Genomic DNA, 16,693 nt, shown 5'->3' on the forward strand with positions numbered 1-16,693 from the left:
AGACCTAGTCCCAGTCAGTCCAAGCCCCATTGTCTTATCATTGTGTCTATTACAGGATAAAGTCCAATCTCTTCCTAGTCTGTTCCCAACATATTGTGCCAGCTTCTGCTTTTTCACCTCACGCCAAAGCTGCCCCAAAATCACCACACCCATTGAGCCCCCAATGTCACCTACATGTTGAGCTAAAGGTTTCTTCACGACTCAAAACCTTTGTGATTGTTTGCTTGTGTATTTATTAAATATACATGAGACTCATTCCTGAGAGGTCACATGATCTTCTTATTGCCAGGAATTTGCCAACCCTTTCTATCTGGTAAATTCCTATTCATACATTAAGACCCAGCTCAGATTCCAAGTATCCGTAGTCTTTTCTATCACTCCCATTCCCAGGATAGGAATAAATGCTCATCTGTGCTTCTAAAGCACTTCACACAATTCAGAGCTAGTGCTTATTTCATTGCTACCATAAGTATCTAAGGAGATCGAGGCTAATGCAATCAAGTGCTCCTGACCTGTTGAGAGGTTTAACTGGAATAATATATGTACAGTTACTATTTCCTTTTTTTCATTTCTTTCCTATTAATAAGTAATAAAAATAAGAAATAATATGTAATACAGTTTACAAAGTATAAATTTTGTATTCCCTACATTCTCTTGTTTTTTTCTGGGAATGAATCTCTGAGGCAGGGATGGTAAACTATTATTTGTTTTACTGTTGCAGAAAGTGAAGTACAGAAGGGGAAAAAAGTGATAATGCAGATGGTTCAGTGGCATACTTGTCACACAAAAGTGCTCCATTAGTATTTGTTTAAATGGAATCAAGTTTGCTGGTTCTATAACCCGTGATCTTTCCATTAAAGCACACTACTTCTGTAGCCGGTATTTTTTTCAAATTTTGGGTAGCCAATCATTATTGACTAATAAATTCAATGAAGTAGGGACAACTAACAGGGGAGGAAAAAAAGAATAGAAAAGTTCAAGCTCTGGCTGGCTAGGTCAGTGGTAGAGTGTCAGCCCGGCGTGTGGAAGTCCCAGGTTTGATTCCCAGTCAGGGTATACAGGAGAAGCGCCCATTTGCTTCTCCACCCTTCCTCCTCTCCCTTCTCTCTCTCTCTTTTCCGTTCCTGCAGCCAAGGCTCCATTGGAGCTAAGTTGGCCCTGGCACTGAGGACGGCTCCATGGCCTCCGCCTCAGGAGCTAGAATGGCTCCTGTTGCAAAGGTGCGATGGCCCAGATGGGCAGAGCATCACCCTCTAGTGGGCATGCTGGGTGGATCCCGGTTGGGGTGCATGAGGGAGTCTGTCTCTCTGCCTCCCTGTTTCTTAGAAAAATACAAAAAAAAAAAAAAAAGAAAAGAAAAAAAGTTCAAAGCACATGTAAGGATAGCAGAGTCCTGTGGTACATACTTGGTGGCAATGTAAAATGTATTTCTCACCATGTGTCTTAGAAGAAAAAAAGTATGAAAGCCCCGTATGAGCACAATGTCAAGTTTTAAAATTTTATTTATTGATTTTAGAGTGAGAGAGGAAGGGGGAGAGAGACAGAAACAGCATTCTGTGCCCTGACCGGGTATTCAGCCAAGGCACATAATCCTAAGTTTTTGTTTGTCTATTTTATGTGAGAAGAGGGGAGATAGTGAGACAGACTCCTGCATGCGCCAGGATGGGGTTCCACCTGGCAACCCATCTGGGGCTGATGCTGAAGTATTGAGCTCTTTTTAGTGCCTGAGACTAATGCTGGGACCAACCCAGGTATCCTCAGTGCCCCACCACCCTGGAACCAATGGAGCCACTGCCTGCCAGAGGAAAAGGTGGAGAGAATGGGGAGAGGGTGGGAGAGAAGCAGATGGTTGCTTCTCCTGTGTGCCTTGACCAGGATTGAACCCGGGATGTCCATATGCCGGTGGACATTCTATCCACTGAGCCACCAGCCAGGGCCAATCCCAAGTTTTTTTGTTTGTTTGTTTGTTTTTGACAGACAGTGAGAGAGTCAGAGAGAGAGAGACAGATAGGGATAGACAGACAGGAAGAGAGAGAGATGAGAAGCATCAATTCTCCCTTGCGGCTCCTTAGTTGTTCATTGATTGCTTTCTCATATGTGCCTTGATGGGGGAGGGGGCTACAGCAGAGCGAGTGACCCCTTGCTCTTGTCAGCAACTTTGGGCTCTAGCCAATGACCTTGGGATTTAAGCCAGCAACCTTTGGGCTCAAACCAGTGACCATGGGGTCATGTCTATGATCCCATGCTCACACCAGCTACCCCATGCTTAAGCTGGTGAACCTGTGCTCAATCCGGCTGACTTTGGGGTTTGAAGAACCCCGAACCTGGGTCCTCCACATCCCAGTCTGACACTCTATCCACTGTGCCACTGCCTGGTCAGGCCCCAAGTTTTAAATGAACATTTATTAAATGGAATAATAGCACTTTCATTTTGTATTTATTTTTATTTACCCAAGCTGTCTCCTTCACTCGCGGCTACTGGAAGCAGAGATCATATCATCTTTATTTTTCTAATTCCTAGTGAGTGCTCGTTACGAATTAGGTGCATTCAATAAATAGCTGTCAAGTTAAAACCTGGATGAATGCACCAATGCTTGAAGGCATTACATAACTCAGTAAATATAGTTGCTAATGACTGCTGTTCTATCTCCTTCCAGAATTCTTCCTATTTAACAGCAAGAGCCAACACCAGGTTAATAGTTTCTAAAAGCACTGTATCCCTGCCTGGGGGAAACAATGAGGCCAAGAATTCGTACTTAAGAACTATCACTTGCCCTTACTTAACATGGTAACCCGAATGGCTTCAAGAAAGGGCTTGGGAGGCCCGGGATTGGGGGAGGGCAGGGAAGAAAACCAAAACTGTTGACCTTAGTCAAAATGGCTGCCGTTGGCTTTGATCTTTAGAATGCGCATGCTTAGCTCTGTCCCCGTCCCTCCCCCGTGGCCCTGACGCACGTGCGTTGTAGCGTACAGGGCCGGCGCGGGAGGAACAAATTTCTCTGTGATTGGCTGGTGCGGGATTTCAAACTAGAGCTGGCGGCGCGCTGCTGCTCTGCCGTTGGGTGCGGCGCGAGGGGAAGCGGAAGGCTACCCTGGAGGTGTTCGGCAGTCCCGTGTAAGTGGAGTTTGGCGGGGCTGCAAGAAGAGGTTCGTCTGACGCTGGGTGTGTGGTAGGGGGACAGCGTCGGAAGTGGTGAGCCGTGGCCACCGCGGGTCGCAGAGATGGCGGCACGTACAGCTCCTCCACTGGCACTCTGGCTTGGCCCGGAGCTGGAGCGGTGGCTGGGGGTGGGGGCTTCTTTCTTGGCGCCGTGTTTTGTAGAAAGCCGAGGCGTCTTTTTGAGGCGGTGGTTTAAATAGGGCAGGGGCCACCCCAAAGAAGTAGCTGTGAGGGTAGTACCTCCATCTTTTTCTGAGGAGCAGGGCTTTTCGAAGGGAAGACCTGGTGTTTGACGGGCGGCGGCGGCGGCTGAAAGTGGAGTTCGGCTCCCTAGTGGGCTGTTGGTATCTAGGTGAGCTGGACGAGGAGTGACACCTTGCTTGCCCTTTCCATCCTAAAAATTAGCCTTAGTATCAACGAGGCCTTACTTTTATGCTTTCACGTACATTTCTCTCCACAGAATTTCATTCGTAGGTGGAACGTGGGGTGGGTGGGAAGATAAGCACTTTTTTTTTAAAAAAGAAATGTCATTATCATTCTCTTTAAAGAGAAGGCGCCTTTCCTATAGCTTAATCGTTCGACAAATATTTGTTAAGTACAAAATGTAAGTATGAGACAGTCTTATTTGGTTGTTAGAGGAGCTTGCCGTTTATTTCAAGGTGATAGAACTTAAGATAACTGATTGTGGTAAATCTAGTAGTCCTATACACTGTTGAGAGTACTCAACAGCCCTTTTAGAGGGTCTTTTGGCAATATTTATCGAGAGCCGAAAGAGGTTTTTATCCTCTGATATAGTAATCCCAGCCTTGGAAAGCTAAGGAACATGAGCACTTGAAGAAGAACCCTGTCCATGGTGATGTTCAGTTCATTCAGTGACTATTTATTAATCATTTGCCAGGTGTCAGGCACTGTTCTGGGCACCAGGGGCTCAGCCAGGAACAAAACAGACCAAAATATCTGCTTTCTTGGAATTTAAACTATTGGGGAGATAGACAGTAAACTAAAGTTATTATGTATGTTAGATGGAGATAAGTGCTTTGGAGCAAAATAAAGCAGAGAAAGTGTTGGAGGGAAGCCTGCGTTTTAAAATAGGATGGCTAGGGAAGACCTCCCTGAGAAAGTTAGGTTTGAATAAATACTTGAGGGAGGTGAGGGAGTGATTATACAAGAAGTTCCAGGCAGATGTAAACTGGAAATTACCTAAATCTCCAAAGCACAGACAGCTAAACAAATAATTGTTCATCAACTTTTTGGAACTTAATGGAAGCAACAGAAAAAAAACAAAACACAAAATTATAAACAATGTATGATTGCAATTCTGTAAAATACATGAGTGCATAATGGGCAAAGCTTAGATAAGGAGATGTATATAGTTATTTAGAGTGATTAGGGTTTAGTTTCACTATTAAAAAATATTTTTTGAACATAGAAAATTAACAATATGAAGCAATGTCTTTTATATTTGCCAGATAAATGTAGATAAAGAAGAGATAATTTTGGACTGAAATGGTTAGGGAATGCTTCGATGAATTGGTAGACTTATACTGGATGTTGAAGAATGGAACACTTCATAAAGGGAATTCAGAAGAAGAAAAAAAAACAGTATACTGAACTGGTAATAATTTTCTGAAAAATAATAATTGAATTCATCCCTTTTAGTTTTCATGTTGGGCTGAGGACAGTCTATTTACTCTTTCTGCAATTGATTTCCTTGTAAGAACATTTGTTTTCAAGATACTCCTTTTGCCTGCCAGTTGTATAGAGGCTTGTGATACGGTGAAGCAGAAGCTGGACATTTGGGGAAAAGAATTGTTCTGAAATGCTTTCATATAAAAGAATCCTATCGTATTGAGAAACTGTCTTGGGGAATGGTTTTCCTTGGCAGCAGAGAACCTTTATTGTTGATTTCTTGGGGATCTCTAGATTTAGTAATGTTTGTAAGAATGTTTTTCATTAAAACTCTTCCTGAAAAATTCAGACAACCTTCCATTGCTTTGTCTTACAATATTTAATACCTTTGATGCATCTAAAAGAACATGATGTATAGATCTAGTAATAATGTTGTGTGTAAGAGGAGAAAGAGGATAGAGACTTCCCCTACGATAATCTGCAGTTAAGATCTGTAGTAGTCTGTTATTCTGAAGGACAGATGATGTCTGTCTGTGTCTTGGCTGGGTGATTGAAATTAAATTAGGGACTCAAAGCAATAACATCAAGCTGAGACTTTCCTGGTGGTGCAAAATTGCTCCCTTAAGGATACTCACAGATTGAGAATCTGTAACATAGTGACTTCTCCACCTCTGGGGCTTCTCATCAATAACAGCTGAGATTTTCTAGCACCTTTTAGTTTGAAGTACTACATAAACTGATCTCTTTGCTCCACACAGGGATCATTTCAGCTTGCTGCCTCTGTAGTGAAAATTGACAGCTGTTTTACAGCTTCAAAGCAATATACTACAATATGACTTTGTTTTTGTTTACATTCATATTAGTGTATTTCTTAGCTATAGAGCCACATAATAAAGGGGGAGAAATAAGTATTCATGAAGGTGAAAATGTGACCCAGCAGGAAACTTAAAACCATTTTCAACTGGCATTTAATAGGGTAATTTTTAACTTTTCAAGTTATAATTTAGCTGCGATATCACAGAACTGATGCAGAAAGATACTTTTGTCTGCTATAAAAAATTTTTTTTCTTGGGAGAGAGACAGCAACAGAGAGAGAAAGAGAGGGATAGACTGGGAGAGAGATGAGAAGCATCAACTTGTTGCTTCATGTTAGTTGTTCATTGATTGCTTTCTCATGTGCCTTGATGGGGGTGGAGGGGTTCCAGCTGTGTCAGTGACACCTTGCTCAAGCCAGCAACTTTGGGCTTCAAGCCAGCAACATTTAGGCTCAAGCTTGATGAGCCCGTGCTCAAGCCAGCGACCTCAGGGTTTCGAAGCTGGGTCCTTAGCGTCTCAGGTTGATGCCCTATCCATTCTGTCACTGCCTGGTTATGCATAAAATTTTTTAATTCCTCAAAGTCACTTCTATAGAACATTAGTAAAAATGTATGATGGTCCTCTAACATCTGAAGAAAAGAGGATTATATTTTACTAGTGCTGTTTTTTGATTACCTTAAGTAAACCTATGTTAGAGGGAAAACTCTCTTCTCAGATACTACAGGCCTTAATGTAGAACAGTTTGTTTTAACAGGTTGGACTTGGTCACATATTGCTATCTCCGCAATTCTTGGTCTGGGTTCCAGCTATGATTTGGTAATCACTATTTTATAGTATGAATAACAACTGTCAGACCAAAAGCAAAAACAAAAATTTCATACTTACTATAATAATAGTCTGTATTTTTATAGTAAGGTTCAGTTTATATATGATAAAATTTAAGTACACTGATAATATTCTGTGAGGTAAATAGGACACATTAATTGTGTCCTATTTATAGATGTGTCTCAGAAATTGACTTACCCAAAGTTATTCTACTGGTAAATACAAGAACTAAAGCTTTATCCCAGGGCTTCTGTCTCACTACTTGTGTGTGTGTGTGTGTGTGTGTGTGTATGACAGGGACAGGGAGAGACAGAGAGGGACAGACAGCAGGAAGGGAGAGAGATGAGAAGCATCAATTCTCTGTTGTGGCACCTTAGTTCATTGATTGCTTTCTCATGTGCCTTGACGGGGTGGGGGGGGTGGAGGCTATAGAAGAGCGAGTGACCCCTTGCTCAAGCCAGCGACCTTGGGCTCAAGCTGGTGAGCCTTGCTCAAACTAGATGAGCCCGTTCTCAAGCTGGCAACCGCGGTTTCAGACCTGGGTCCTCCACATCCCAGTCTGACGCTCTGTCTACTACGCCACAGCCTGGTCAGGCTGTCTGCATCCCCCCCCCCCCCTTAACAGTTTTTTTTAATCTGCATTACACATTGATGTTCAGATAGAATGGAAATTATTTTGACAACACATAGGTATGTGTGTGTGTGTATATATATGTGTGTGTGTTTGTTCTCTGACTTCCTTTTATCAAATATTTGTTTTCAAATACTGAGTATATGATAGTCCAGTAGTGCCAAATGTAAGATTTCTCTTCTCAAATTTACAGTTTACCTGGGACACAGGGTAAAAAGCTTGGTAAAGTTAGAGTGCAAGGTGTATGTGTCTGAGTGTCAACTGAGCAAAGCATTGGGGGAAAGGTCAGTTGAAGTGAGTGATGATGACCTATTAGTGATGCGGGCGTAGTAATAATACATATGATAGAAGAATCCACAAGGTTTGGTTATTATAGTTGTAAGAAAGGGACTAACTTTAGGTGATTCCGAGATTTGGAACTGAGTGACTGGGAGAATGATAAAATTAAGGAATCAAAATTGGGAATTAGTAGGGTAGGGTAGGTCAATGGATAGGATAATTGATAATAAAGTCATGTTTCACTTCAGAACAAGGATATATTTGTCCTAAGAAATGTGTCGTTATGTGATTTTGTCATTGTATGAACATCATAGAGTATACTTACACAAACCTAGATGGTATAGCCTATTTATTACCTATCTAGGCTCTATGGCAGGCGTGGCCAACAGTTTTTGCCCCTGGGCCAGATTAGAAAGAAAACTTTTTTCACAGGCTGGACGAAATATTAAAATTAAAAAATGTTAAATACAAAACCGATTCATTTAAGTAAACAGAATTTTTTTTTTTTATTTAATTTTTTTTCCGAAGCTGGAAACGAGGAGAGACAGTCAGACAGACTCCCGCATGCGCCAGACCCGGATCCACCCGGCACGCCCACCAGGGGCGATGCTCTGCCCACCAGGGGGCGATGCTCTGCCCCTCCCGGGCATCGCAGAGCCACTCTAGCGCCTGGGGCAGAGGCCAAGGAGCCATCCCCAGAGCCCGGGCCATCCCTGCTCCAATGGAGCCTTGGCTGCGGGAGGGGAAGAGAGAGACAGAGAGGAAGGAGGGGGGAGTGGAGAAGCAAATGGGCGTCTCTCCTATGTGCCCTGGCTGGGAATCGAACCCGGGTCCCCCGCACGCCAGGCTGACGCTCTACCGCTGAGCCAACCGGCCAGGGCCAAGTAAACAGAATTTTATTATGCAGCTTGTTTATTAATAAATGTAAGTGAGTGAAAAAATATTTAATATACAATATTATTTTAATAAAAATATACCGTATAAATATTCAAACTATCGCAGTCAATCAAAACAATATTTAATTAATGGAATGAGCTTGAAGGGGTTATATCGCAAATAAAAGAATTATTTTGTTTTACAAACAGCCTGGACACATTTTCAGTTATCAACTGCAGCTATTGTCTCTGCCAGTGGTCCCCAACCCCCGGGCCGCGGACCTTTACCTGTCCATGGGCCATTTGGTAACGGTCTGCAGAGAAAGAACAAATAACTTACATTATTTCTGTTTTATTTATATTTAAGTCTGAACAATGTTTTATTTTTAAAAAATGACTAGATTCCCTCTGTTACATCTAAGGACTCACTCTTGATGCTTGTCTCGGTCACGTGATACATTTATCCATCTCACCCTAAAGGCCGGTCCATGAAAATATTTTCTGACATTAAACTGGTTCGTGGCCCAAAAAAGTGGGCCCACTGGTCTATGCTACAGTGCCACTTGATTCAGCACACTTGAGCACAAAAATAACGAATTGTTTGACCTTGGTTGCACACTGGCAAACTCCGCCTAAAAGAATGTGGGTTTCACATCGCTGCTAAACGTCAAACAGTTCATATCGAGTACAGACGAGTACAAAAGTTGTAAATCTTTATAATGGAATTTTTTTTTATTCTTCATACTCTATAATGGAATTTTTTAAAAAAATAAAGAAGTATTGCGAATCCATTCAACCAATTATTGAAAGTTAACCCTAGATTAGTCACACATAGAATTCTTTTCCACGTTTCACTATCTTCTTAAATACCACGATTTCCAATAATCAAAGATGCTTTCACTTCTGAGTAGCTGAGATTTTAAAGTAGTGGAGAATATTAAAAATTTAATCGCGGGCCGCATAAACTCATTACACGGGCCGGACCCGTGGGCCGTATGTTGGCCATGCCTGCTTTGTGGTGTAGCCAATTGCTCTTACACTATAAGTCTGTATAGCATGGAACTGTACTGAGTACTGTGGGCAGTTGTAATACAGTAGTAAATATTTGTGTATCTAAACATAGAAAAGGTACAGTAAAAGATGGTATAAATGGCCTGACCTGTGGTGGCGCAGTGGATAAAGCATTGACCTGGAAATGCCGAGGTCACCGGTTCAAAACCCTGGGCTTGCCTGGTCAAGGCACATATGGGAGTTGATGCTTCCAGCTCCTCCCCCCCTTCTGTCTCTCCCTCTCCTCTCTAAAATGAATTAAAAAAAAATGGTATAAATGATAAAAATTATGCACCCATATAGGCCACCTTACCATGAATGAAGCTTGAAGGACTGGAAGTTGCTCTGGGTGAGTGAGTGAGTGAATGAATGAATGTGAAGGCCTAGGCCATTAGTGTACACTACTGTGGACTTGATAAACACTGAACACTTAGCCTACACTACATTTATAAATGTTTTTTCTTCCATAGTAACCTTAGCTTACTATAATTTCTTTTCCCTTTATGTATATGAGGGGAAAAGATAGACTAATAATTTTTTTTTTAGTGAGAGAGAGAGGGGGACAGACAGATTGGAAGGGAGAGAGATGAGATGCATCAACTCATAGTTGCAGCACCTTAGTTCATTGATTGCTTCTCGTACGTGCCTTGACAGAGGATGGGGAAGGCTCAGCTGAGCCAGTGACTCCTTGCTCAAGCTAGTGACCATAAGGTCATGTCTATGATCCCATGCTAAAGCTGGCAACCCTGTACTCAAGCTGGTGAGCCTGTGCTCAAGCTGCATGAACCTGCGCTCAAGCCAGTGACTTGGGTCTTTAGTACAGGTGTCCCGGGCCAATGCTCTATCCACTGCACCACCACCTGGTCAGACAACAGACTAATATCTTAAAATCAAACCCAGTATCTGGAGCATCCCAAGCAAATTGAGAGCTCCAGGACTGTTTAGGAGAGGCTAGGGCTGCAAGATAAATGGGTGAATTGTCTGTAAAGATGTAATTATAGTTTGATATAGTCTTCGAGAGGTTGGAGGGTTGAACTATAGAAATGTCTGGTGTGGAGAGAAGAATAAAGAAAAATTCATAATCAAGCTATTTGTAAACCTGTAAAATTCTAAAATATGGTCTGAGTTAGGGTTATTTCTCTGCAGTACAACACTGGAAGTTCAAACAGATATTTCTTAGGCACTAGGCATCATATTAGGAGAACAGTATAGATTGAGGTACTTATATGATATAACAGTTTATGATGAAGAGATGTCCCCAGGTTTTTCTGTGTTGGGAATCATGTTGCATTTTCAAGAGACTACCTCTCTCCAACTCTCAGTCTAGCGAGTGGTATGAACAAAAAACATAGGAAAGAAGAATAATGGACTAGAGGAACTTGAGAAAATGTGAGAATTTCTTTTAAAGGGTCAAAGGATCAGGTTGTCATTTAAGACGTATTTTAACAACCAGTTTTTAGTACCTTTGTTGCACCGTGAAATTTTCCTTTTCTGCATTCTTGGACAGAGAAGTTTTCATAGGTACTGAGATTACTCTTTTATAGTCTCAGAATGTACAAATGAATACTGAAATGATAGAAGTTGACACCCCATATTAAAAGTGGTTAGTATCTTCCATTTTTACTGGGAGTCAAAGGAAATCATTTGAATGCTTTGCTTCTGCTTCTGTCCTATAGCATTTGAGTATGTATATTTGCCTTTTTAGTGAGATTGTTAAATCCATGGGCTTCTTTATGACTTTCAGATCTCTTTCTGCCAGTTTTAATGCTATTATTGTAGTTTTGTTTTTAGTTTAGAGAAAGATTTTTGTAATAAATTTGTTGGTCTGGTTGCTTAGCAGCTTACTGTGATTATGTAGCTTGGAACAGATACATTTCCATATGAAAATCTTGGTTTCCAGCCCTGATTCAAGTATATATTGCATCCAAGCTTGGAAGTGAAAGCTTTTTTGCTATTAGAGCAATCATCATACAAGTAGAAATGAATAATTCTGTAGCATTTTATAGGAAATATCTTTTTTTTTCAAGGGAGAGAGATGAAAAGCATCCACTCATAGTTGTGGCACCTTAGTTCATTGCTTGCTTTCTCATATGTGCCTTGATGGTTGGAGTGGCCTCCAGCTGAGCCAGTGACTCCTTGCTCAAGCCAACAACCATAGAGTCATGTCTGTGATCCTATGCTCAAGTCACTGACCCCACACTCAAGCTGGTGAGCCTGCGCTTAAGGCAGTGACCTTGGGGTTTCAGATCTGGGTCCTCAGCATTCCAAGCCAATGCTCTATACACTGCCCCACCGCCTGGTCAGGCAGGAAATATCTTTATGTATTCTTTTGTCCTTTGTGGGTTTTTTTCCTGTTCTTGCACTCATACCATATGATACAATTTTATAAATACTATAAAATCACTAAACCTTCATAAAAGAGTTCTTTAGATTTTATTTTAGAGAATGAAATAAGGACCTGGACTAGAATGTTGGAGGGGTGATTAGGCTAAACATAAGAATACTTTAATGGTATTTCTGAGGCTGTTCAGTTTTTAAGTGAAATTTGATTTTTTATTTCATTTCCTTGATTTCATAATGTCCAGTTGATTTCTTTCTTTATATTCTCTAAGTGTTCCCAGTTAAAGTCTATTTGGAGCAGAACTGCTAGTAAGGACACCATTTTAAATGTAATATCAGCAGGTCTTTGGGGGGAAACACGAAGCCCGAAATTCACTATACAGAACACAGTAGCAAATTATTTTTCCTTTGCCCTTCTAACTGTGAAGGTGGTGTATTGTCTCCTTAATGCCAGAATGTGGTATAACATAAGCCTTTGCCTATACTTAGTAAAAATTTATTAGACGTAGTCCCTGTATGCAGTCCAGCAGAGAGCCCTGCATTACAGAAATAATTCTTGTGCTGCTGAGCTGGCAGTTTCCTCACTTAATCACTCGTGTGACGTCATCTGTGCTGTTGGTAGGAAATGTGCTGACCATGTCCTGCGTTTTAAAAGGCAGATACAACAGGGGTACTAGCTAAAAATGAAATTAAAAATAAACCTTTTAGTTATTTTGAAGGTCTTCGAAGTCCAGAAGGGTTAAAGTAGCAGAAGTGTTGTTTAATCAATAGGCTTGACTAAGAACCATATTTAATATTTGGTCACCCAGTAATCAACTGACATGCTTGTCCCTAATTACTTTCCTCTTGGCTCCGTAGTGATTGCAAAGTGGAGAAAAAGCATTAGGCAGTAAGGGGATATTATATTCAGAGGTCTGAAACGGTTTTCTAATTTTTAAATGAGTATTAAACATTCCAACTTTGTCTTTATAATAAGGATTACACAAATTGTTGGCTTGTGATTTTTATAATGGAAGAGTCCAGATGTTAGTCACTGATGGCTATAATGGATTGCAACTAAATCTTTTGTCTGGGGGAGAAGGCAGGACCCCTAATGTTTATTTGATTTCTTGGCAGAAAGATGGATACTACAATGCTGAATTTGCGGAATCTGTTTGAGCAGCTTGTACGCCGGGTGGAGATTCTCAGTGAAGGAAATGAACTCCGTAAGTCATTCTGAGCTGGTCTGTGTAAAGAGAGAAAACAGATTTCAGACTTGGTTTTTCTACAGAGCTGAAGTGTGTTCCAGTCTGAACATTTTTTTTCATTTGGGTTATCTAAAAAAGAAAGTGATGTCAACTTTACAATGATCAAAGCTTAATGGACAACCATTCTAAATGGTTACTTTTTTTGTAGTTTTTTGTTTTTGGTTTTGTTTTTTGTATTTTTTTTCTGAAGTTGGAAACAGGGAGGCAGTCAGACTCCCGCATGCGCCTGACAGGGATCCACCCAGCACGCCCACCAGGGGGCGATGCTCTGCCCATCTGGGGCATTGCTCTGTTGCAACCAGAGCCACTCTAGCGCTTGAGGCAGAGGCCACAGAGCCATCCTCAGTGCCCGGGCCAACTTTGCTCCAGTGGAGCCCTGGCTGCAGGAGGGGAAGAGAGAGACAGAGAGGAAGGAGAGGGGGAGGGATGGAGAAACAGATGGGCGCTTCTCCTGTGTGCCCTGGCTGGGAATCGAATCCGGGACTCCTGCACGCCAGGCCAACACTCTATCACTGAGCCAACTGGCCAGGGCCTGCTTTTTTCTTTATAGAGTAGTTGTCTACCTTTTTTATCCTTGGGCTTTCCTTGTGTTCTATAGAACAGTTCCAATTGAAGAGGAGGAAAATGTTTTTTTTTTTTGTTTTTTTTTCTTTTTTGAAGCTGGAAACGGGGAGAGACAGTCAGACAGACTCCCGCATGCGCCCGACCGGGATCCACCCGGCACGCCCACCAGGGGCGACGCTCTGCCCACCAGGGGCGATGCTCTGCCCCTCTGGGGCGTCGCTCTGCTGCGACCAGAGCCACCCTAGCGCCTGGGGCAGAGGCCAAGGAGTTATCCCCAGCGCCCGGGCCATCTTTGCTCCAATGGAGCCTTGGCTGCAGGAGGGGAAGAGAGAGACAGAGAGGAAGGAGGGGGTGGGGGTGGAGAAGCAAATGGGCGCTTCTCCCATGTGCCCTGGCCGGGAATCGAACCTGGGTCCCCCGCACGCCAGGCCGACGCTCTACCGCTGAGCCAACCGGCCAGGGCGAGGAAAATGTTTTAACTTTTTTTTGAAGGAGGGATTAGTCATCTAATTTTACCTACTTCATATATTTAGTGCTTAGTAATAAAGGATTGCTATTGGGTGGAGAGCTAGGAAGAAAAAGGAGGATAAAACAGTCATCAGTGAAATAGATTAGTGAGAAAAGAAGATAGGGCTTGAAGCATGGACTTCCATGATCTACAGGAGTTATTCTCTTTGTGTTGCCATCCTCTCCTTGTTCAGATTTTTTTAAATACCTAGTTTATTAACTGCTGCTCTTAAGTCAGCCTCATTGATATAAAAGTAATGTAAGAACTATGTCTTAAACTTAAAAAAAAAAAATCACTACAGTATTTAGTATGGCACCTTGCATATGCCATTTAATATTTTCTTTTAACTTGATTGATGTTTTTAATAGTTCTTATCCATTTACAGGCTTTTCAAATTCTATTTTCTCTCTCTAATAGCTGTTCCATGACCCTATCATCTGGTACCAGCTCAGTAACCATGATGGCATACTAATTAAGCTTCTCTTTCAGATAACATCATCTCAGAGGATGGATTACTTTGGAGTCTAGTGGGGAAAACTGTTGAATAAGAGATCTTAAAATTCAGGTTTATTCAACAGGTATTTAGTGAGAACCTATACCAGCCTCTAGCACATGTTCAGTTGAGGGAAAGGGGTGTCTTATTAGCTTCATGGAGAAAAGTAGGGTTTGAGTTGAGCCTTAGATGTAGGGTAGGATCCCAACAGACAAAAATGAAAGAAGGCATTTAGGGTTGGGAGAATAGCCTGGGTGGAGGGAAGGGGGTGTGGGGTTTGAGGGGACTAGGAGTACGGTGGAGTGACGTAGTCAGAGCTGTGCTTTTGGAAGATGACCCTGGCAGAGGTAGAGGTTGCATTAGATGTGGAGGCTGGGACACTGATTAGTATGTAGTTGCCATTTCTCAGGAAGGAGGCAGTAGGAGTCCTAACTGGGTGGTGGTTGTAAAGATGGAAATATGGGGAAATGGGTGGAAGAGATTGTGAGAATAAGCTCTTTAGTGGGAGGCAGCTGGTATCATAGGGGGGCAGAGAGAAATCTGAGGTTTGGGGTCTCAATAGCTTGTGCTGACTTTTAATGGTGTGTCTGTTTCTCTATCTGTAAAATAGGAACTTTTTAAAAAAGATTTTATTTATTGATTTTTAGAGAGAGGAGAGAGAGAAGCAGGGAAGGAGAAGGAAGCATCAACTTGTAGTAGTTGCTTCTCATGTGCCTTGACCAGGCAAGCCTGGGGTTTTGAACTGGCAACCTCAGCATTCCAGGTCAATACTCTATCCAATGCGCCACCACAGGTCAGGCTAAAATAGGAATTTAAATGTCTTTATCTTCTTTGTGAGAGTGCTGTGAGGATTTGGGGATAAAATGAGTTACTAATTGTGAAAATACTTTGCCAAAAAATATACAAGACATTTTTATAGATACCCTTATTTTATAAGCAAATTTATATCTTCCCATTGGTTTGTGTTATAAAATAGAGGTAAGCTTTGTCTTCCTCTGAATGTTTGCTTTTGAGGAACTAAAGTGGCTCAGTGTTTTCTAGTCTCTAGAATCTCCTTTCTGCAACCACTCGAGTCTCTGTCCTTTTCTTTGAACCTCAGAATGCTTTCCATGCTTAGGTATCCTGACTCTTTACTTTTGAGTTTCATTATAATGACTTCATTGCTCTTTCTTCTTTTTGTATAGTCTTAAGCTAAGTCCAAGGTTACTGAAAGATCAAAGTGAAGGTTAATATTCAAATAAAATGACTTTAATAGCCTAGGTATTTTTTTTTTAATTTTATTTATTCATTTTAGAGAGGAGAGAGAGAGGGAGAGAGAGACACAGAGAGACAGGGGGGAGGAGCTGGAAGCATCAACTCCCATATGTGCCCTGACCAGGCAAGCCCAGGGTTTCGAATCGGAGACCTCAGCGTTTCCAGGTCAACGCTCCATCCACTGCGCCACCACAGGTCAGGCTAGCCTAGGTATTTTGTTGTCTTTGTTTCCCCCCAGTCTACATGATTTTTATCTTTTATGTGATTATGAGCAGCCTGAACTTTTTTTATGATGGTATGTAAATTAGGAATAAATAGAACAATATTTATTAGGTGCCTATTGTATGCCAAAACTATGCTAGGTTTGTGCTATGCTACATACAGTAGGCAATACTGAAGTGTATGTGATATGGAACCTGTCTTCACAAAGATTTTGGGTATTAAAGTCTCAGAGACAGGATTCTTTCTAATGAAACAGAAGACGTACAAGTATCAAAATATATGCATTTGGGAAGTGGAGAAAAATTTAATGTGGAGTAAACAAATTAGGAAAGGATTCATAGAGCAGATGGGACTAGAAAAGTGGGTACATAAAGAAGAGTAGGTAGTGCGTTCCATTTGAAGTGTATAGCTTGATCACAAGTGAGAAGGCAGAAATGAGCATAGGTCTGTTTTCGGGGAAGGGAAAAACTGGGTTAGCTAGAAAGAGGGTATTGTGTGGTGGTGGTGGTGGTGGTTGAAGGTTAGTTTGATTAGATTGATAAGGTGGGCTTAGATCCCTGAAGTTTAAATTTTATCTGAACAGCAGTTCTTCATTCATTTGTTCAATGAACATTTAAATGCCTACTATGTGATAGGCAGAGTGCAAGGCACTGTTGATAAAAGCAGAAGAGAGCCTGACCTGTGGTGGCGCAGTGGATAAAAGCATCAACCTGGAAACGCTGAGGTTGCCGGTTCAAAACCCTGGGCTTACCTGGTCAAGGCACATATGGGAGTTGATGCTTCCTGCTCCTCCCCCCTTC

General features: G+C 41.8%; 1 protein-coding gene across 4 annotated transcripts in view; it reads left to right on the forward strand.

Moving 5' to 3' along the window:
- The first annotated feature begins 2,993 nt into the window (after positions 1 to 2,993).
- Positions 2,994 to 16,693, forward strand: part of RACGAP1 (Rac GTPase activating protein 1) — a 35,274-nt gene continuing 21,574 nt past the window's right edge. The window contains exons 1-2 of one of the 4 annotated variants that reach the window (XM_066368736.1): positions 2,994 to 3,115; positions 12,722 to 12,810. In XM_066368736.1, the coding sequence (XP_066224833.1) occupies positions 12,726 to 12,810 (85 nt within the window). In that variant the 5' untranslated portion in view covers positions 2,994 to 3,115; positions 12,722 to 12,725. Of the gene's footprint in view, positions 3,148 to 3,312; positions 3,513 to 12,721; positions 12,811 to 16,693 lie in introns of those variants that run through there. The other 3 variants (XM_066368738.1, XM_066368739.1, XM_066368737.1) reach the window with 3 other exon arrangements.

This window comes from Saccopteryx leptura, chromosome 2 (genome assembly GCF_036850995.1).
Source record: "Saccopteryx leptura isolate mSacLep1 chromosome 2, mSacLep1_pri_phased_curated, whole genome shotgun sequence".
NCBI classification, from domain to species: domain Eukaryota; kingdom Metazoa; phylum Chordata; class Mammalia; order Chiroptera; family Emballonuridae; genus Saccopteryx; species Saccopteryx leptura.